The sequence below is a fragment of the Oncorhynchus gorbuscha genome, linkage group LG14, assembly GCF_021184085.1.
Source record: "Oncorhynchus gorbuscha isolate QuinsamMale2020 ecotype Even-year linkage group LG14, OgorEven_v1.0, whole genome shotgun sequence".
NCBI lineage: Eukaryota > Metazoa > Chordata > Actinopteri > Salmoniformes > Salmonidae > Oncorhynchus > Oncorhynchus gorbuscha.
In genome coordinates, this window is record NC_060186.1 from 52,170,810 (window position 1) to 52,192,391 (window position 21,582).

The window sequence follows — 21,582 nt, forward strand, 5'->3', positions numbered from 1 at the left end:
ACAGGATAATATAATAATAATAATATATGCCATTTAGCAGACGCTTTTATCCAAAGCGACTTACAGTCATGTGTGCATACATTCTACGTATGGGATGCACCGGAGCTCAATTTTAAGTCTCATAGCAAAGGGTCTGAATACATGCGTACATAAGGTATTTGTTTTTAATTTTGTATAAATTTGCCAACATTTCTAAAAACCTGTTTTCACTTTGTCATTATGGGGTATTGTGTGTAGATTGCAAAGGAAAAAAATATATATTTTAAAAAATGTGGAAAAAGTCAAAGGTTCTGAATACTTTCCGAAGGCACTGTAGCTCCATTCTTGTGAATGTTGCATCATTGTGAAGGTCTCGTAAGAAAGCATTCTACGGTCAAGTCTACATCAGTTGTATTAAGAGCATGTGACAAATAACATTATATTATTATTTTGATTGTAGGTATTGTAAGAAACATCCATTTGAAAAGATAATCGCATTCTATGAATTCTGGCATGCAAATGGGCATTCATCTTTTTGATCATCTTGTGATACAGCAATAACTAGACTAGATTTGAACTTTCAATATCATTCTCATTCATCTTTATCTGGCAGATGTTTTCAGATATAAAACTGACTTCAAGGGATGCCTAATGTGATGTCTAGTGCCCTCTGTTGGTCATCTTTACCAGCTTGAATACATACAGTAATAGTACTTTAATTCATGTAGCGGTCATTTTATATTGTAGCGAACGGCAGGGCAGTGAAGCGAACCCAGGTAGTTAGTGTGAAAGGCAAACACCCTACGCGTCGCGCCAATAGGGTTAACCCATTTGGTGGGAATTGTAACGTGGTTTGTATAGCGAGTTTCGCTACAGTATTTCAAAAAGCACCTAGATTCAACACAGCCTGTTATGGTGTCGGACTGCCCCAACCTGGAAGGAGACTGGGATAAAATGAACTCTCTCAGTGGGCATGAGTCTCAAATGACTTTCCAGTGAATTATTCCGCTATCTCTGGGTTATGGGAGGGGTACAGATGTAGGATCTTAATGAGATCACTCTTTTGTTGCTGAGAAAAGGTCAATGATCTCTTTATTGTAGGGTGGAGTGGCCAACTAATGTTTTTCCTCGGTATAAAACCATAAACCTTATCTGATTATATCATCAAAGTGATAAGCTGATTTCACAGAAGATGGATCCATGAAGATATGCCCAAGCCTCAGGCTGAATATTATTGTGCAGAAGTCCGATCATGTGAATGACACAATAGTAAGTACACGTGTTCAAAAGACAGTACTTTCACACAGTGATGACCTCACAATGTCTGATCAGATTGAAATCCTGATAAATAATGTGGCCATACATTTGATAATTTTGTCTTTTCTCCAAACATTGGGAAAAGGTAACACCCTTCAATCTAATTTGATAGGGAAAACATATTTTCTTTGGGGAGATGAAACAGAAAAAGTAAATTGTCCGAGAATGAGATGTAATCACCTGTGTATTACAAACATTAGCAACACCTTCCTAATGTTGAGTTGCACCTCCTCATAAAAGACCTAAAAAAAGTGTAAAAACCCCAGGAAATCAGCCCCAAGTGATTTTAATTTTGGAAATCTGTACCCAAGTATTCCCAGGCATAATAGAGAGACGTGATTGTATACAAATGTAATCAAGGTTTGAAATTATTATGCTTTATTCAAATATTATATCTGTTTGGGTTTGTTGCTGTCAATTTCCTGTCTACAAATTATTTGTAATTATGTCCTGGCCACACGACCATCAGCTCAAGAAATAATCGGCCCGCAGCTGAATCTACACTCTTAGAAAAAAAACGTGCTATCTAGAACCTAAAAAGGTTATCCATAGGATAACTGTCCCCATAGGAGAACCCTTTGAAGAACCCTTTTTGGTTCCAGGTAGAACACTTTTGATTCCGTGCTATAGTGTTATAAAAACTATACGGAAGAGGATTCAATGTCTGTGTCATTTACCATAAAAAGCCTCTCTCATAACAGGCAGTAAACCTTTGCACCCTGGTATCTCTTCTGAGTGGAATGCATTCCTCACCCACAGCTGAACTAAACTGGGTGCTTGAGAGTGAAACAGAACAAAGTAAACAAAACATGTTGACAAATGATTCATTAAGATATAATGGGCTCCCTAAATCCAGGAGTTGGGCTCAATCACAAACATTGGGATTTAAATTGAAACATTGAAGTTCAATTTTCAACTGACCCCAAACCTGTTACCAATAAAACACAGTTGCTAATATACTAGGACAAAGAGTCAGCGGTCATTAGCTTTACTAATGTCTGCCATATCTGATCCAACAGGTTTAAACTACTGATACTGATAAAGTGGTGTAGGAAATAGTGAAAATAGAGAGGAACTAAGGAAACATCCCATAATGTCCTTTAATGATTGATAAGAATGCCTATTGATAAGAGCTCGTCATCAAAACACTCCACATATCAAACATTTTATAGACTGGGATGAACTTTGTCCTTTACTCAGCAGGCTTAACTATATCAGCCACAGTGGTTAGCATGACACCTTGCCAATCCCTGACAACCATCTGGTGAAGCGGTAATCTGGAGTACATTTAGAGCCTAAACCCTAAGGTTTTCCAAGTTTCAGACATGATAGACCGAAATATGAAAAATGTTCTGGTTGTATCCATTGGATTTTTATCTCTGTTCACAGCATATGGAGGACTTCAGAGTTTACAGGTAGGAAACGCAACATACTATAGATCTTGGATGATTGGTCCTATCGAATTGCTTCAATGAAATTCAACATTTGAACTTCTGGCTCTGGAAAATTGATGGCACCATCTCTTTCCTGTGTTACAGAGCAGTCTGAATGCAGAGGACGGGATGGGGGTGACATCTCTCAGCGTTATCTATGCCTCCATCATCCTGTCCTCCATGTTCCTGCCACCCATTCTCATCAAAAACCTGGGCTGCAAATGGACTATTGTTGCCGGCATGGGCTGCTATGTGACCTATTCAATTGGAAACCTCTATCCAGGATGGTAACGCAAAACTGTCTAAATCCTCTTCAGACCTTTACTGTTACAGCTTTCTTTTTCATGATTGAAGCATGTACCTCCCTAGTACCCCAATGAGTAAAGTTGGTTTCACGTTTAAAATTTTATTAGCCTCATGCACAGGGTACAGCAGGTGTAAAACAGTATAGTGAAATTCTTACTTGAGAGCTCTTTCCCAACAATACGCTTATAATAATATTTTTTATTTTATTTTATTTCACCTTTATTTAACCAGGTAGGCTAGTTGAGAACAAGTTCTCATTTGCAACTGCGACCTGGCCAAGATAAAGCATAGCAGTGTGAACAGACAACACAGAGTTACACATGGAATAAACAATTAACAAGTCAATAACACAGTAGAAAAAATGGGCAGTCTATATACAATGTGTGCAAAAGGCATGAGGAGGTAGGCGAATAATACAATTTTGCAGATTAACACTGGAGTGATAAATGATCAGATGGTCATGTACAGGTAGAGATATTGGTGTGCAAAAGAGCAGAAAAATAAATAAATAAAAACAGTATAAAAACAGTATGGGAATGAGGTAGGTGAAAATGGGTGGGCTATTTTCCTATAGACTATGTACAGCTGCAGCGATCGATTAGCTGCTCGGATAGCTGATGTTTGAAGTTGGTGAGGGAGATAAAAGTCTCCAACCTCAGCGATTTTTGCAATTCGTTCCAGTCACAGGCAGCAGAGTACTGGAACGAAAGGCGGCCAAATGATGTGTTTGCTTTAGGGATGATCAGTGAGATACACCTGCTGGAGCGCGTGCTACGGATGGGTGTTGCCATCGTGACCAGTGAACTGAGATAAGGCGGAGCTTTACCTAGCATGGACTTGTAGATGACCTGGAGCCAGTGGGTCTGGCGACGAATATGTAGTGAGGGCCAGCCGACCAGAGCATACAAGTCGCAGTGGTGGGTGGTATAAGGTGCTTTAGTGACAAAACGGATGGCACTGTGATAGACTGCATCCAGTTTGCTGAGTAGAGTGTTGGAAGCCATTTTGTAGATGACATCGCCGAAGTCGAGGATCGGTAGGATAGTCAGTTTTACTAGGGTAAGCTTGGCAGCGTGAGTGAAGGAGGCTTTGTTGCGGAATAGAAAGCCGACTCTTGATTTGATTTTCGATTGGAGATGTTTGATGTGGGTCTGGAAGGAGAGTTTGCAGTCTAGCCAGACACCTAGGTACTTATAGATGTCCACATATTCAAGGTCGGAACCATCCAGGGTGGTGATGCTAGTCGGGCATGCGGGTGCAGGCAGCGATTGGTTGAAAAGCATGCATTTGGTTTTACTCGCGTTTAAGAGCAGTTGGAGGCCACGGAAGGAGTGCTGTATGGCATTGAAGTTCGTTTGGAGGTTAGATAGCACAGTGTCCAATGACGGGCCGAAAGTATATAGAATGGTGTCGTCTGCGTAGAGGTGGATCAGGGAATCGCCCGCAGCAAGAGCAACATCATTGATATACACAGAGAAAAGAGTCGGCCCGAGAATTGAACCCTGTGGCACCCCCATAGAGACTGCCAGAGGACCGGACAGCATGCCCTCCGATTTGACTCTGAACTCTGTCTGCAAAGTAATTGGTGAACCAGGCAAGGCAGTCATCCGAAAAACCGAGGCTGTTGAGTCTGCCGATAAGAATATGGTGATTGACAGAGTCGAAAGCCTTGGCGAGGTCGATGAAGACGGCTGCACAGTACTGTCTTTTATCGATGGCGGTTATGATATCGTTTAGTACCTTGAGTGTGGCTGAGGTGCACCCGTGACCGGCTCGGAAACCAGATTGCACAGCGGAGAAGGTACGGTGGGATTCGAGATGGTCAGTGACCTGTTTGTTGACTTGGCTTTCGAAGACCTTAGATAGGCAGGGCAGGATGGATATAGGTCTGTAACAGTTTGGGTCCAGGGTGTCTCCCCCTTTGAAGAGGGGGATGACTGCGGCAGCTTTCCAATCCTTGGGGATCTCAGACGATATGAAAGAGAGGTTGAACAGGCTGGTAATAGGGGTTGCGACAATGGCGGCAGATAGTTTCAGAAATAGCGGGTCCAGATTGTCAAGCCCAGCTGATTTGTACGGGTCCAGGTTTTGCAGCTCTTTCAGAACATCTGCTATCTGGATTTGGGTAAAGGAGAACCTGGAGAGGTTTGGGTGAGGAGCTACGGGGGGGGCGGAGCTGTTCGCCGAGGTTGGAGTACCCAGGCGGAAGGCATGGCCAGCCGTTGAGAAGTGCTTATTGAAGTTTTCGATAATCATGGATTTATCGGTGGAGACCGTGTTTCCTAGCCTCAGTGCAGTGGGCAGCTGGGAGGAGGTGCTCTTGTTCTCCATGGACTTCACAGTGTCCCAGAACTTTTGGAGTTGGAGCTACAGGATGCAAACTTCTGCCTGAAGAAGCTGGCCTTAGCTTTCCTGACTGACTGCGTGTATTGGTTCCTGACTTCCCTGAACAGTTGCATATCACGGGGCTATTCGATGCTATTGCAGTCCGCCACAGGATGTTTTTGTGCTGGTCGAGGGCAGTCAGGTCTGGAGTGAACCAAGGGCTGTATCTGTTCTTGGTTCTGCATTTTTGAACGGAGCATGCTTATCTAAAATGGTGAGGAAGTTACTTTTAAAGAATGACCATGCATCCTCAACTGACGGGATGAGGTCAATGTCCTTCCAGGATACCCGGGCCAGGTCGATTAGAAAGGCCTGCTCACAGAAGTGTTTTAGGGAGCGTTTGACAGTGATGAGGGGTGGTCGTTTGACTGCGGCTCCGTGGCGGATACAGGCGATGAGGCAGTGATCGCTGAGATCCTGGTTGAAGACAGCAGAGGTATATTTGGAGGGCCAGTTGGTCAGGATGACGTCTATGAGGGTGCCCTTGTTTACAGAGTTAGGGTTGTACCTGGTGGGTTCCTTGATGATTTGAGTGAGATTGAGGGCATCTAGCTTAGATTGTAGGACTGCCGGGGTGTTAAGCATATCTCAGTTAAGCATATCCCAATAATAATAAGAGATAATAGAAAATAAAATTAAAAACACACAAGAAGTACAATATAATTTGAAGAAGAACGAGAATGCAAGTACTGTGCCAGTACCTTATTCAATATGCAGGGGTACGTTTATACAGAAAAAGTGACTGGCAGTAAGATATACACTGAGTGTACAAAACATTAGGACTTACCAGGTGAATCCAAGTGAAAGCTATGATTCCTTATTGATGTCACTTGTTAAATCCACTTCAATCAGTGTCGATCAGTGGTTCCCAATCTTACTATAGTCCCATACCCCTTTAAACATTCAACCTCCAGCTGCGTACCCCCTCTAGCACCAGGGTCAGCGCACTCTCAAATGTTGTTTTTTGCTATCATTGTAAGCCTGCCACACACACACTATACGATACATTTATTAAACATAAGAATGAGTGTGAGGTTTTGTCACAACTCGGCTCGTGGAAAGTGACAAAGAGCTCTTATAGTACCAAGGCACAAATAATAATATAATAATAATCAATAATTTTGCTCTTTATTTAACCATCTTACATATAAAACCTTATTTGTTCATCGAAAATTGTGAATAACTCACCACAGGTTAATGAGAAGGGTGTGCTTGCACATAACTCTGCAATGTTGGGTTGTATTGGAGAGTCTCAGTCTTAAAAAAATTCTCCACACACGCATGTATGTAGTATTCATGCTAGCGAGTGCCAAGAATCCACTCTCACATAGGTACGTGGTTGCAAAGAGTAACAGTGTCTTAACAGCGTGATTTGCCAAGGCAGGATACTTGGAGCGCAGCCCTATCCAGAAATCTGGCAGTGTACCCAAGTGGCAGTGTACCCAAGTGGCAGTGTACCCAAGTGGCGTCGGGAGCAACTGCTTGCACGGGCGTTACCATTCCACTATGTCTCCCTGTCATGGCTTTTGCGCCATCAGTACAGATACCAACATGAGCAGCAGCTACATTTGGCTACCTACGGACCGTTAGTGGAATTCCCGCAAGAGAGTAACGGCTAATGTGATTGGATGTTACCCTCTAACCCAGTTTGGGAATGCCTGGTGTAGATGAAGGGGAGGAGACTTAAAAATCCTTATTTAACCAGCCGTGAGACAATTGAGACAAAGATTGTGTATGTGTGCCATTCAGAGGGTGAATGGGCAAGACAAAAGATTTAAGTACCTTTGAATGAATGGGATATGGTAGTAGGTGCCAGTTGCACCGGTTTGAGTGTGTCAAGAACTGCAACGATGCTGGGTTTTTCATGCTCAACAGTTTCCTGTGTATATCAAGAATGGTCCACCACCCAAAGGACATCCAGCAAACTTGACACAACTGTGGGAAGCATTGGAGTCATCATGGGCAGGCATCCCTGTGGAACACTTTCAATACCTTGTAGAGTCCATGCCCTGACGATTTGAGGCTTTTCTGAGGGCAAAAGGGGGTGTAACTCAATATTAGGAAAGTGTTCCTTATGTTTTATACACTCAGTGTACATGTAAACAGAGCTGAAAAGTGACTGGTAGCAGGAATATCAAATCAAGTGTTATTGGTCACATACACATGCTTAGCAGATGTTATTGTGGGTGTAGTGAAATTATGGTGTTCCTAGCTCCAACAGTGCAGTAATATCTAACAATAGACAACACACACAAATCTAAAAGTAAAAGAATGGAATGAAGAAATATGGAAATATTAGTACTAGTTCGGAGTATCAATATATCACAAAAGTGAGTACACCCATATTTGAGTATATCTTTTCATGTGACAACACTGAAGAAATGACACGTTGCTACAATGTAAAGTAGTGAGTGTACAGCTTGTATAACAGTGTAAATTTGCTGTCCCCTCAAAATAACTCAACACACAGCCATTAATGTCTAAACCGCAGGCAACAAAAGTGAGTACACCCCTAAGTGAAAATGGCCAAATTGGGCCCCAAAATATTTACAAAAATGTGAGGGGTGTACTCACCTTTGTGATATACTGTATATGTATATACAATATATATACATATATACGTGATGGTTTGTATAGACATTGACAGTATGTGGATAGAATATGTAGTATAACTGAAGAATAGGTGGATATAATAGTATATGTACAGCAATAGTTAAATAGGATGGCCTTGACTAGAATACAGTATATACACATATGAAGTGGAACAGTATGTAAACATTATTAAATTGTCCAGTGTTCCATGTCTACAGTTGAAGTCGGAAGTTTACATACAACTTAGCCAAATACATTTAAAAACTCAGTTTCACAATTCCTGACAGTTAATCCTCATAATAAATCCCTGTTTTATGTCAGTTAGGATCACCACTATATTTTAAGAATGTGAAATGTCAGAATAATAGTAGAGAGAATTATTTATTTCAGCTTCTTTTTTTTCCAGCCTTCCACAAGCTTCCCACAATAAATTGGGTGAATTTTGGCCCATTCCTCCTGACAGAGCTGGTGTAACTGAGTCAGGTTTGTAGGCCTCCTTGCTCGCACACGATTTTTCAGTTCTGCCCACAAATGTTCTATGGGATTGAGGTCAGGGCATTGGGATGGCCACTCCAATACCTTGACTTTGTTGTCCTTAAGCCATAACTTTGGAAGTATGCTTGGGGTCATTGTCCATTTGGAAGACCCATTTGCGACCAAGCTTTAACTTCCTGACTGATGTCTTGAGATGTTAGTTCAATATATATATCCACAAATTTTCCATCCTCATGATGCCATCTATTTTGTGAAGTGCACCAGTCCCTCCTGCAGCAAAGCACCCCCACAACATGATGCTGCCACCCCCGTGCTTCATAGTTGGGATGGTGTTCTTCGGCTTGCAAGCTTCCCCCTTTTTCCTCCAAACATAACGATGGTCATTATGGCCAAACATAACTATTTTCATCAGACCAGAGGACATTTCTCCAAAAAGTACGATCTTTGTCCCCATGTGCAGTTGCAAAACGTAGTCTGGCTTTTTTATGGCGGTTTTGGGGCAGTGGCTTCTTCCTTGCTGAGCGGCCTTTCAGGTTATGTCGATTTAGGCCTCATTTTACTGTGGATATAGATACTTTGTACCGGTTTCCTCCAGCATCTTCACAGGGTCCTTTGCTGTTGTTCTGGGATTGATTTGCACTTTTTACACCAAAGTACGTTCATCTCTAGGAGACAGAACGCGTCTCCCTCCTGAGAGGTATGCCGGCTGCGTAGTCCCATGGTGTTCATTCTTGTGTACTATTATTTGTACAGATGAACGTGGTACCTTCAGGCATTTGGAAATTGCTCCCAAGGATGAACCATACTTGTGGAGGTCTACAATTTTCTTGGCTGATTTCTTTTGATTTTCCCATGATGTCAAGCAAAAAGGCACTGAGTTTGAAGGTAGGCCTTGAAATACATCCACAGGTACACCTCCAATTGACTCAAATTATGTCAATTAGCCTATTAGAAGCTTCTAAAGCCATGACATCATTTTCTGGAATTTTCCAAGCTATTTAAAGTCACAGTCAACTTAGTGTATGTAAATTGCTGACCCACTGGAATTGTGATACAGTGAATTATATGTGAAATAATCTGTCTGTAAACAATTGTTGGAAAAATTACTTGTGTCATGTCCTAACCGACTTGCCAGAACTATAGTTTGCTAACAAGAAATTTGTGGAGTGGTTTAAAAACCATTTTAAATGACTCCAACCTAAGTATATGTAAACTTCTGACTTCAACTGTATGTACATAGGGCAGCAGCCTCTAAAATGCAGGGATGAGTAACTGGGTGGTAGCTGGATAGCGACATTGACTATGTTATGGGCAGGGTAATGGGTGGTAGCTGGCTAGTGACATTGACTATGTTATGGGCAGGGTAATGGGTGGAGGCCGGTTAGTGATAGCTATTTAACAGTCTGATGGCCTTAGGATAGAAGCTGTTTTACAATTTTCTCTTAGTACTGAGCAAAAACTTAAAAGCAACTTTTCTAATGATTTTTACTGAGTTACAGTTCATGTAAGCAAATCAGTCAATTGAAATAAATAAATTAGGCCATAATCTATGAATTTCACATGGAATCTTTTATTTCAACTCATTAAACGTAGGACTAACACTTTACATGTTGCGTTTATATTTTTGTTCAGTATTTATATACGTATGGTAGTATACTAATGGTAATATATACATGTAAACGGGAGTTATAGTGACCAGTAGCAAAATAAATAGATAGATACTAATGGTAATGAGTAATGACAATGAATAATCAATGAACAGCAGCATAATGGTCGTAATATATCGATTTTAGAAGCAGCGTAGGAGTGAGGGGGTGTGTGCATGTGGGTATAAGTGTGTGGCGTCAGTAATGTGTGTGTGAGTGAGGGTGAATGTGACTGTGTATTAACTTGTTATTACCAAGTAGAGTTGGGATTATTAATTAAATGCGAGTTAATAAAACAAATCATATGAGAGTGGTGTCCATTGGCAAAGTTGTTTACACACATTGTATATCAATCTGTCCTCGTCCAGGTATACTCTGATCCCCACCTCTGTGATCCTGGGTATGGGAGGGTCTCCACTCTGGTCTGCCAAGTGTACCCTTCTCACCATCAGCGGCAACCTGCAGGCCCCTAACGAAAACAAGGCGGCAGCGGATGTTATCAATAAGTACTTTGGCATCTTCTTCCTGATATTCCAGTCTTCGGCTGTATGGGGAAACCTCATGTCGTCGTTGATATTCGGTTCAGACACAAATGGAAGTAAGAAGGAAGTGCACACATACACACACTTACGTACACATGCGCACCCAGAACAAATGCAACTTGTTTGTGAAAGCAATAACACTTATAAGTTAAAGGCTAACTGTAGGCTAAAGTCAATCATGTGTAGTCTACATTTATGACACTTGTTCTTGCCCGACCATCCTCTATGGTACCATCGGTCATAATATCTTTATGTCCTCCTAGCTAACATCACCATGGAAGATCTACAATATTGTGGTGCAGGTGTGTGTGCTGATATCAATTCAAACTCCACGACCAAAAAACCAGCACAACAATTGGTTTGGACGCTAGTCGGCTGCTATATTGGTAAGAACGTATTATTGTTTCTCAGTGTTGTAGGTTGATGCTAGTGAAATGTTCTGCTGCGACTATGTTCAGCGTGTGTAACTGTTGTGTTCCAGGGGTGGGTGTGCTGGCCATGATCATAGTGGCAGTATTTCTGGATAACATAGACAGAGATCAGGCCAGGGAGTTCAGGGAAAAGAGGGAACCATTCTGGAGCACCTTCCTGGCCACGTTTACACTCCTGAAGGACAAGAGACTCGTCATTCTCATCCCTTTGACCATGTACAGTGGCTTTGAACAGAGTTTCCTCTCTGGTGAATACACAAAGGTGAGGTGACGACAAGACATATGGTTCATACTCTGCCGCTAGGAATCCAACATGGAAGAATTCTTAATCAATGTTAGAGTGGCTAAGAGTAATGCGTGTGACCTTCCTTTGGTGTGTTTCCATTGCAGAACTATGTGACCTGTGCATTAGGAATCCATTTTGTTGGCTATGCGATGATATGTTTTGGAGCCGCAAATTCGTTATGTTCCTTTATGTTTGGGAGGTTGGCAGAATACACTGGAAGAGCCCCACTGTTTTGCTTGGGTAAGAAGAGCTTTCCAATAGAGACATTAACATTTTCATTGGTATACAGATGTGGATCTTAATTTGTCTGCCAGTTTGCTACAGCAGGAACATAATCCTGCAGCAACAGGACATGTGGATTATAATTTCGATCCTACATCTGCAGAACACATATGTAAAGTCAGATTCGCTCACTACTCACCTCTCTTACAGCTGCGGTGACCAACTTTTCCTGTATCCTGGCTCTGTTGTTCTGGAAGCCTCACCCAGACCAGCTGCCAGTGTTCTTTGTGTTTCCTGCCCTCTGGGGCCTGGCAGATGCTGTGTGGCAGACACAAACCAACTGTGAGTTGAGCTATCATTTATGTATTACACGTTAGGTACATTTTGTCCAGGACTGAGGTAACAAGGGTTTTGTTCTTGTTTGCAGCACTGTACGGGGTTCTCTTCCCCAGACAAAAAGAAGCAGCATTCGCTAACTACCGTATGTGGGAATCACTGGGATTCGTTATAGCCTTCGCCTACAGTACCTTCATCTGTTTGGACATCAAGCTCTACATCCTCCTGGGAGTTCTGATCCTCTCCATGGTAACCTATTTGTGGGTGGAGTACCAAGAACGCAAGAATCCTACTCTTCCAGTGGAGGAGGGAGTATACAACACAGACTTCTCAAAGGAAAATCACATCCTCAATCAGACCAGCTTGTAGACAAGACGTGGATTTGTTATGTACAGTATGTGAGGGAATGACACCCAGTGAGAGAGATCTGGAGATCACCATTCTGCCACTGTCATTGCCAACCCCAATGGGAGACTTTTCTAGTGTGACAAAATGAGAGGTTTTGTGGATCTCTATAAAAATGTATTATTCTCACACCATCTTGACCCTGAATTATGTGTATTCATTTTCTCTGGTTGCACTTTTTATGCAGAATTCCTGTACAATTCAGATTTAAACGTCAACATTTTAACGTTATTTTTATGTCATGGCTGCTATGTTGAATTCAAATACATTGTGTTATGCTAAACTGTAACAGAGTGGAATACAGTACTGAGTCACTAATAAAGCAGATAACAAACTTTAATCTACCATGGAGTTAAAACTATTTAATAACGAATTGTTCTGTAGTCCCAAGTCTTTGTGCCAACAATACGAGTGGTAGAGCACAGCAGGGTCATCACTAATAATGAAACTTCCCCTTACATAATTGTTTTTGGCTTACGATGAGGCTACTCAGGGTGGCTCTGTGCTTCTTCAACCACAAGCAAATGTTCAATGAAAACAACTGATTTACCTTTCAGTGAAAGACTTATGGTGGGCTTTGCTTATGATGGTGTCTGGAAATACAAAAAGGGAATGAATGTACAATTACTTCTCGAATCTCTCACTACTGCTATTTTTACAGTGATACATGCTCCTGTATTTATCACTGTATTCATTGTAGGGTTGTTTTTTTTTATACAACTCCAATGAAAAGCCCCACTTGGAACATCAAACTGTGACAAGGCACTCATTTTAATGGTATGTCTGACTTACCACATTGCTTTTTTTAGGGCATAGAGCTGATTTAAAAGTGGTTCTACAAAACCACCCAATTAAAACATTGCATCAACTACACGATTCAATTAGTTGCGCATTACAGAACAATTAAGTTCATAAATGACTAATTGACGTACTTCGGGGCCAAAGTGTAGCTACTCTGAGCTTATATTAGACTGCACACCATGAACTGCTGTATTTGCCCCCTGACTCACAACCACTGTTGAATATCGACAAGCATAACCACGGAGAAAGTGGGCCGAAGTATGAAAAATGTCCTGGTTGTGTCCTTTGGATTCTTGCTGTTGTTTACTGCGACTGGAAGCCTTCTGAATCTACAGGTAAGTATTGGTAGAATTACACCGAGGCATGCATATACGCTAAACCAGATCATTATTTGAGCAACATCTGTTATTTTATTAGTAATGGTTGGAATCTCTCATTTGTTCTTGCTTATGACATTCACTTATGTAGACAAGGTCTTCAAATGCATCGTAAAGCTTTACACGTTTAAACAAATAGGTCTATCCCAGTCCATGTCATAACTATTACTGGGGTTTCCAGGACTGTTGTTCATAAAAGCTGTCTGAATAGACTTTGTTCCTCGTCTTTTACGACTACGTTACAGAGCAGTTTGAACACTGAAGAAGGAGTAGGTGTGGCCTCAGCAAGTGTGCAGTTTGCCTCCATCATTCTGTCCTCCATGTTTGTTGCCCCCTTGGTTATAAAATACCTGGGCTGCAAGTGGACCATTGTTGCTGCGATGGGATGCAATGTTGTGTACACAGTTGGAAACTTCTATCCAGGATGGTAAAGCTTTTACTGAAAGATATGTAATACTATGTTATGTATGACGTGGCTTTGCTTTGTGACAAAATGTCCACACCTACACATTCCTAGCTTGTTACAAAATTATAGGCTCTCGGCTTGTAATAAAACCTGATAACAAGATATGTTACTAGAGTTACATGACAACACAACAACACAACTGAGCTCAGCAGTCATCTTTAGAAAGACAGTGCTGAGTTTTATTAAACAGAGAAATGGTTACTGACAATGTCACGCCCTAACCCTCTATTTGGTTTGGTCAGGGTGTGCTGTCCCTGATTGAGAACCATACCCGAACCATTCCCTCCTTTTAAAAATGTTTTTACATTTTTATATTTATTTATTTTTTTGAATTGTGTGTCGCCTCACGGACCTCCCAGTCGCGGCCGACTTTGACAGAGCCTGGGGGTGAACCCAGAGTCTCTGGTGGCACAGTGGTCTAAGGCACTGCATCGCAATGCTAGCTGTGCCACCAGAGACTCTGCGATGCAGTGCCTTAGACCACTGTGCCACCTGGGAGGCCCTTGTCCCTCCTTTCTGTGTGGGAAGTTAATTTTGATTGTGGCACTTAGCCCTTAAGATTCACTGTTGTTTTTGTATGGTTTATTGTTTTTGTCGGCGTCGTCCTAATAAAGAGGAATATGTACGCTCACCACGCTGCGCTTTGGCCTACTTCATTCGAAGGCCGTGACAGACAAAACATATAGTTCATTGTCAAAAGTTTTAGAACACCTACTCATTCAAAGGTTTTTCTTTATTTCTTACTATTTTCTACATTGTAGAATAAAAGTGAATACATAAAAAATATAAAACACATATGGAATCATGTAGTAAGCAAAAAGTGTTAAACAAATCAAAATATATTTGAGATTCTTCAAAGTAGCCACCCTTTGCGTGGTTGACAGCTTTGCACACTCTTGGTATTCTCTCAACCAGCTTAATCTGGAATGCTTTTCCAACAGTCTTGAAGGAGTTGCCTCCTATGCTGAGCACTTGTTGGGTGCTTTTCCTTCACTTTGCGGTCCAACTCATCCCAAACCATCTCAATTGGGTTGAGGTCAGGTGATTGTGGAGGCCAGTAATCTGATGCAGCACTCCATCACTCTCCTTCTTGGTCAAATAGCCCTTACACAGCCTGGAGGTGTGTTGGGTCATTGTCCTGTTGAAAAACAAATGTTAGTCCCACTAAGCACAAACCAGATGGGATGGTGTATCGCTGTGGTAGCCATGCTGGTTCATTGTGTCTTGAATTCTAAATAAATCACAGGCAGTGTCACCAGGAGAGCACCCCCACACCATTACACCTTCTCCTCCATGCTTCAAGGTGGGATTCACACATGCGGAGATCATCCGTTCACCTACTGTGCCTCACAAAGACACACCGGTTGGAACCAAAAATCTCAAATTTGGACTCATCAGACCAAACAACAGATTTCCACCGGTCTAATGTCCATTGCTTTTGTTTCTTGGCCCAAGCAAGTCTCTTATTATTTGGGTCCTTTAGTAGTGGTTTCTTTGCAACAATTCGACCATAAAAGCCTGATTCACAGTCTCCTCTGAACAGTTGTTATTGAGATGTGTCTGTTATTTGAACTCTGTGAAGCCTTTATTTGGGCTGCAATTTCTGAGGCTGGTAGATCTAATGAACTTATCCTCTGCAGCAGAGGTAATTCTGGGTCTTCCTTTCCTGTGGAGGTCCTCATGAGAGCCAGTTTCATCATAGCGCTGGATGGTTTTTGCATCTGCACTTGAAGAAACTTTCAAACTTCTTGACATTTTCTGGATTGACTGGCCTTCATGTCCTAAAGTAATGATGAACTGTTGTTTCTCTTTGCTTATTTGAGCTGTTTTTGCCATAATATGGACTTGGTCTTTTACCAAATAGGTCTATCTTCTGTTTACCACCCCTACCTTGTTATAACACAACTGATTGACTCAAACGCATTAAGGAAATACATTTCAAATTAACAAGGCACACTTGTTAATTGAAATGCATTCCAGGTGACTACCTCACGAAGCTGGTTGAGAGAATGCCAACAGCTGTCAAGGCAAAGGGTGGCTACTTTGAATAATCTAAAATACATTTTTATTTGTTTATCACATTTTTGGTTACTACATGATTCCATGTGTGTTATTTCATAGTTTTGAAGTATTCACTATTATTCTACAATGTAGAAAATAGTCAAAATAAAGAAAAACCCTTGAATGAGTAGGTGTGTCCAAACTTTTAACTGGTACTGTACTTACAAATAAATATCACTAACATAGGAAATCATGTAAAGGTTCATCTGAAATGCCTTAGTGTCCATTGCGTGACCCTAAACTGAAATTCCCATGCACCCCAATAGGACACACAACCTCTCTATCTAGTCTACTGATTGCTTACTGTACTGTATTATACTGTGCTGCCTTGTCTCTCTAAGGGAAACCCTGCTCCCTACTTCAATAATCCTTGGATTTGGGGAATCTCCTTTATGGTCAGCTACAAGCACCTATCTTACCATAAATGGTAGAAAACAAGCGGAGAAGGACAACAAGAAGACCCAAGATGTGATAAACCAGTACTTCGGGATCTTGTTTCTGCTGTACCAGTCTTCAGCAGTCTGGGGAAATCTAATGTCCTCCATTGTCTTCGGGCAAGACTCAACCTCAGGTCAGTGTGACAATAATGGATTTCCACTGCAAAGAGGCAAAACGTGTAATGGCATACCTTATCTACAAAGCTACATCTTGTGTGTAATTTACAATACAATTTGTGTTTCATTGTGTTTACTACTGTATTTCTCTCCAGTCAACATCAGTGAGAGTGATCTACAGTTCTGTGGAGTGGGTAGCTGTGGCAACATCAGCGAGGCCCCAAGCAATTCCACCAGACCACCGGAGAGATTAGTGCACACTCTGATGGGCTGCTATGTTGGTGAGCCTACTTCCCAATGACAGCAGTACATCAGCTAAACAACTTACGATAGCCAAGCCAACATAGTGTTTCAGAATGCAGTTTTAATCAAGTTGTGTCTTGGTTTTTGCAGGAGTAGGTGTGCTGGCCATGCTCTTAGTGGCTGTGTTTCTGGATAACATTGACCGAGATATGACACTGGAGTTTAGAAGCAACAAGGAGCCATTCTGCAGCACTTTCTTGGCCACGTTTAAACAGCTAAACGATAGGCGTCAGGTGTTTTTGATCCCAGTCACTGCCTACATTGGTCTGGAGTTGGGTTTTCTCAATGGGGAGTACACCAAGGTACAGTACGTCTAATAACAATCCGATATTCCTTATAGATACTGTAGGGTACCGAAGTGATTCTGTTGACTTCTCGTAGGAATATGTGACCTGCGCTTTGGGACTACATTTTGTTGGATATGTAATGATTTGCTTTGGTGCCACAAGTTCCCTGTTTTCCTACGCGTTTGGGCGTCTGTCACAATATTCTGGACGGGTAGCTCTTTTCGCTTTGGGTAAGACTCAAGCCATATATTTTAGTGAGAGCTCTCTCGAACAATATCAATACTATAAGACTCATCATTGGCCATATAAATACTGTAATTTTCCTCTGGCAGCCACAACCACCCAGTTTACCTGTATCCTGGGTCTGTTGTTCTGGAGGCCTCACCCAGACCAGCTGCCAGTGTTCTTTGTGTTTCCTGCCCTCTGGGGCCTGGCAGACGCTGTGTGGCAGACACAAACCAATGGTGAGTTAGTTACTATATTTTTGCATTCAGATCCTTCCATAGAAACATAATACATTACAAGCAAAGCACAATGAATTATTTGAGCTTGATTAAATTCTCTTTATATATTTTTCAGCACTCTATGGTGTTCTCTTCCATGGTCAGAAGGAGGCAGCATTTGCCAACTATCGCCTATGGGAGGCAGTGGGATATGTAATAGCATTTGCTTGTAGCCGTTTTCTCTGTGTGAATACCAAGCTATACATCCTTATGGGAGTTCTTCTGCTCTCAGTGACACTTTGTTTTTCAGTGGAATATGGTGAATACATTAGCCCTACACCAAGTGAGGACAACACTATCGATACGAAACTGGAGATAAAGAGCACAGAACTCAATGAGGATAATGATACAGAATGTGATAAAGTGTTGTAAACATTGTCAAATGTACTTAGCCACACTATGGCAATCAGCATGTGTGAGATTCTTTTTACAATAAAAATGTGAAACCCCATTCATAACATCCATGAAGATTAATAAGGAACTTACTGTACTGAGGTAACTCATTAAATCCATTATTTATTACTGAGCAGATATTTAAGTATGTCTGTTCCAGTCCAAAGGATCAATCTTCAAATGTCTGCAAATGTGTCTGGATATAGAGGATTTCATAGATTCCTAGTGTTTTTATCATTAACTGATCCACCGTTTGAGGAAAATGGGAAGAAATATGAAAAATGTATGCGTTTCTTGTGGATTACTGCTGATGTTCACAACAACTGGAAGTCTCTTTTATTTTTATTTTTTATTTCACCTTTATTTAACCAGGTAGGCTAGTTGAGAACAAGTTCTCATTTGCAACTGCGACCTGGCCAAGATAAAGCATAGCAGTGTGAGCAGACAACACAGAGTTACACATGGAGTAAACAATTAACAAGTCAATAACACAATAGGGAAAAAAATAGGGGGCGTCTATATATATATATACATTGTGTGCAAAAGGCATGAGGTAGGAGAGTAGAGTGTTGGAAGCAATTTTGTAGATGACATCGCCAAAGTCGAGGATCGGTAGGATAGTCAGTATTACTAGGGTAAGTTTGGCGGCATGAGTGAAGGAGGCTTTGTTGCGGAATAGAAAGCTGACTCTTGATTTGATTTTCGATTGGAGATGTTTGATATGAGTCTGGAAGGAGAGTTTACAGTCTAGCCAGACACCTAGGTACTTATAGATGTCCACATATTGAAGGTTGGAACCATCCAGGGTGGTGATGCTGGTCAGGCGTGCGGGTGCAGGCAGCGAACGGTTGAAAAGCATGCATTTGGTTTTACTAGCATTTAAGAGCAGTTGGAGGCCACGAAAGGAGTGTTGTATGGCATTGAAGCTCGTTTGGAGGTTAGATAGCACAGTGTCCAAGGACGGGCCGGAAGTATATAGAATGGTGTCGTCTGCGTAGAGGTGGATCAGGGAATCGCCCGCAGCAAGAGCAACATCATTGATATATACAGAAAAAAGAGTCGGCCCGAGGATTGAACCCTGTGGCACCCCCATAGAGACTTCCAGAGGACCGGACAGCATGCCCTCCGATTTGACACACTGAACTCTGTCTGCAAAGTAGTTGGTGAACCAGGCAAGGCAGTCATCCGAAAAACCGAGGCTACTGAGTCTGCCGATAAGAATATGGTGATTGACCGAGTCGAAAGCCTTGGCAAGGTTGATGAAGACGGCTGCACAGTACTGTCTTTTATCGATGGCGGTTATGATATCGTTTAGTACCTTGAGCGTGGCTGAGGTGCACCCGAGACCGGCTCGGAAACCAGATTGCACAGCGGAGAAGGTACGGTGGGATTCGAGATGGTCAGTGACCTGTTTGTTGACTTGGCTTTCAGGGCAGGATGGATATGGATATAGGTCTGTAACAGTTTGGGTCCAGGGTGTCTCCCCCTTTGAAAAGGGGGATGACTGCGGCAGCTTTCCAGTCCTTGGGGATCTCAGACGATATGAAAGAGAGGTTGAACAGGCTGGTAATAGGGGTTGCGACAATGGCGGCGGATAGTTTCAGAAATAGAGGGTCCAGATTGTCAAGCCCAGCTGATTTGTATGGGTCCAGGTTTTGCAGCTCTTTCAGAACATCTGCTATCTGGATTTGGGTAAAGGAGAACCTGGAGAGGCTTGGGCGAGTAGCTGCGGGGGGGGCTGGTGGCCGAGGTTGGAGTAGCCAGGCGGAAGGCATGGCCAGCCGTTGAGAAATGCTTGTTGAAGTTTTCGATAATCATGGATTTATCGGTGGTGACCGTGTTACCTAGCCTCAGTGCAGTGGGCAGCTGGGAGGAGGTGCTCTTGTTCTCCATGGACTTCACAGTGTCCCAGAACTTTTTGGAGTTGGAGCTACAGGATGCAAACTTCTGCCTGAAGAAGCTGGCCTTAGCTTTCCTGACTGACTGCGTGTATTGGTTCCTGACTTCCCTGAACAGTTGCATATCGCGGGGACTGTTCGATGCTATTGCAGTCCGCCACAGGATGTTTTTGTGCTGGTCGAGGGCAGTCAGGTCTGGAGTGAACCAAGGGCTATAAATGTTCTTAGTTCTGCATTTTTTGAACAGAGCATGCTTATCTAAAATGGTGAGGAAGTTACTTTTAAAGAATGACCAGGCATCCTTAACTGACGGGATGAGGTCAATGTCCTTCCAGGATACCCGGGCCAGGTCGATTAGAAAGGCCTGCTCACAGAAGTGTTTTAGGGAGCGTTTGACAGTGATGAGGGGTGGTCGTTTGACTGCGGCTCCGTAGCGGATACAGGCAATGAGGCAGTGATCGCTGAGATCCTGGTTGAAGACAGCGGAGGTGTATTTGGAGGGCCAGTTGGTCAGGATGACGTCTATGAGGGTGCCCTTGTTTACAGATTTAGGGTTGTACCTGGTGGGTTCCTTGATGATTTGTGTGAGATTGAGGGCATCTAGCTTAGATTGTAGGACTGCCGGGGTGTTAAGCATATCCCAGTTTAGGTCACCTAACAGAACAAACTCTGAAGCTAGATGGGGGGCAATCAATTCACAAATGGTGTCCAGGGCACAGCTGGGTGCTGAGGGGGGTCGGTAGCAGGCGGCAACAGTGAGAGACTTATTTCTGGAGAGAGTCATTTTCAAGATTAGTAGTTCGAACTGTTTGGGTATGGACCTGGAAAGCATGACATTACTTTGCAGTCTAACTCCTCCCCCTTTGGCAGTTCTATCTTGACGGAAGATGTTATAGTTGGGTATGGAAATCTCTAAATTTTTGGTGGCCTTCCTGAGCCAGGATTCAGACACGGCAAGGACATCAGGGTTAGCAGAGTGGAGGCTTCTGATGTTGACATGCATGAAACCAAGGCTTTTTCGATCACAGAAGTCAACAAATGAGGGTGCCTGCAGGTAAATATCCCATAATCAATTATATCATATCTCAGAGTCTTTGAAGGTGGTCAGTCAGTAGTACATCTGGAACTACTGAGACAAACCTATACTAAATAGGTTGTTTTTTTATTTATAGGATTGCATTTAAAGTACATATATTCTGTTGTTAGTAAATCCCAAATCTTTTATTTTTCAGAATAGTTTGAACTCTGAGGGGATGGGAGTTGCATCAGTCAGCATAGCCTATTCATGCATTATTCTGTCCTCTAGGTTTCTCACACCAAGCCTTATACGATCCTTGGGCTGCAAATGGACTATTGTTGCAGCTATGTGATCTACACAGTTGGAAGCTTCATTCCAGAATGGTATGATGATCTTGCCCTCAGTGAGCCCAGGCATACAGTATGTCAATTCAATCTAATAAAGACTGTAAAGAGCTTTGTTTTGCAAAGAGCAGCTGCTTACTGAGAGGTTTTCTTTCAGGGTGAGCCTGATCTCAGTCTGTGATAATTTGTTTGGGAGGATCTC

The 21,582-nt window shown here is 42.3% G+C and overlaps 2 protein-coding genes across 4 annotated transcripts; both read left to right on the forward strand.

Moving 5' to 3' along the window:
* The first annotated feature begins 2,527 nt into the window (after positions 1 to 2,527).
* On the forward strand, positions 2,528 to 12,719 carry LOC123995075 (protein unc-93 homolog A-like). Its single transcript, XM_046298378.1, has 8 exons — positions 2,528 to 2,711; positions 2,835 to 3,016; positions 10,522 to 10,751; positions 10,959 to 11,081; positions 11,177 to 11,388; positions 11,517 to 11,652; positions 11,845 to 11,976; positions 12,062 to 12,719. The coding sequence occupies exons 1-8, from the start codon at positions 2,622 to 2,624 to the stop codon at positions 12,337 to 12,339; spliced, it is 1,383 nt and encodes a 460-aa protein (XP_046154334.1). The 5' UTR covers positions 2,528 to 2,621; the 3' UTR covers positions 12,340 to 12,719.
* A 141-nt stretch (positions 12,720 to 12,860) lies between these two features.
* On the forward strand, positions 12,861 to 18,148 carry LOC123995074 (protein unc-93 homolog A-like). 3 transcript variants are annotated; one of them, XM_046298376.1, is made up of 8 exons: positions 12,861 to 13,511; positions 13,799 to 13,980; positions 16,422 to 16,651; positions 16,790 to 16,915; positions 17,028 to 17,239; positions 17,319 to 17,454; positions 17,557 to 17,688; positions 17,804 to 18,148. In XM_046298376.1, exons 1-8 carry the CDS (start codon positions 13,437 to 13,439, stop codon positions 18,097 to 18,099), a joined length of 1,389 nt encoding a protein of 462 aa, XP_046154332.1. In that variant the 5' UTR covers positions 12,861 to 13,436; the 3' UTR covers positions 18,100 to 18,148. The 3 variants fall into 3 exon arrangements, with proteins under 3 accessions (XP_046154332.1, XP_046154331.1, XP_046154333.1); XM_046298375.1 differs by having other exon boundaries at positions 17,319 to 17,688; XM_046298377.1 differs by lacking the exon at positions 17,319 to 17,454 and having other exon boundaries at positions 17,804 to 18,012.
* Positions 18,149 to 21,582: the final 3,434 nt, after the last annotated feature.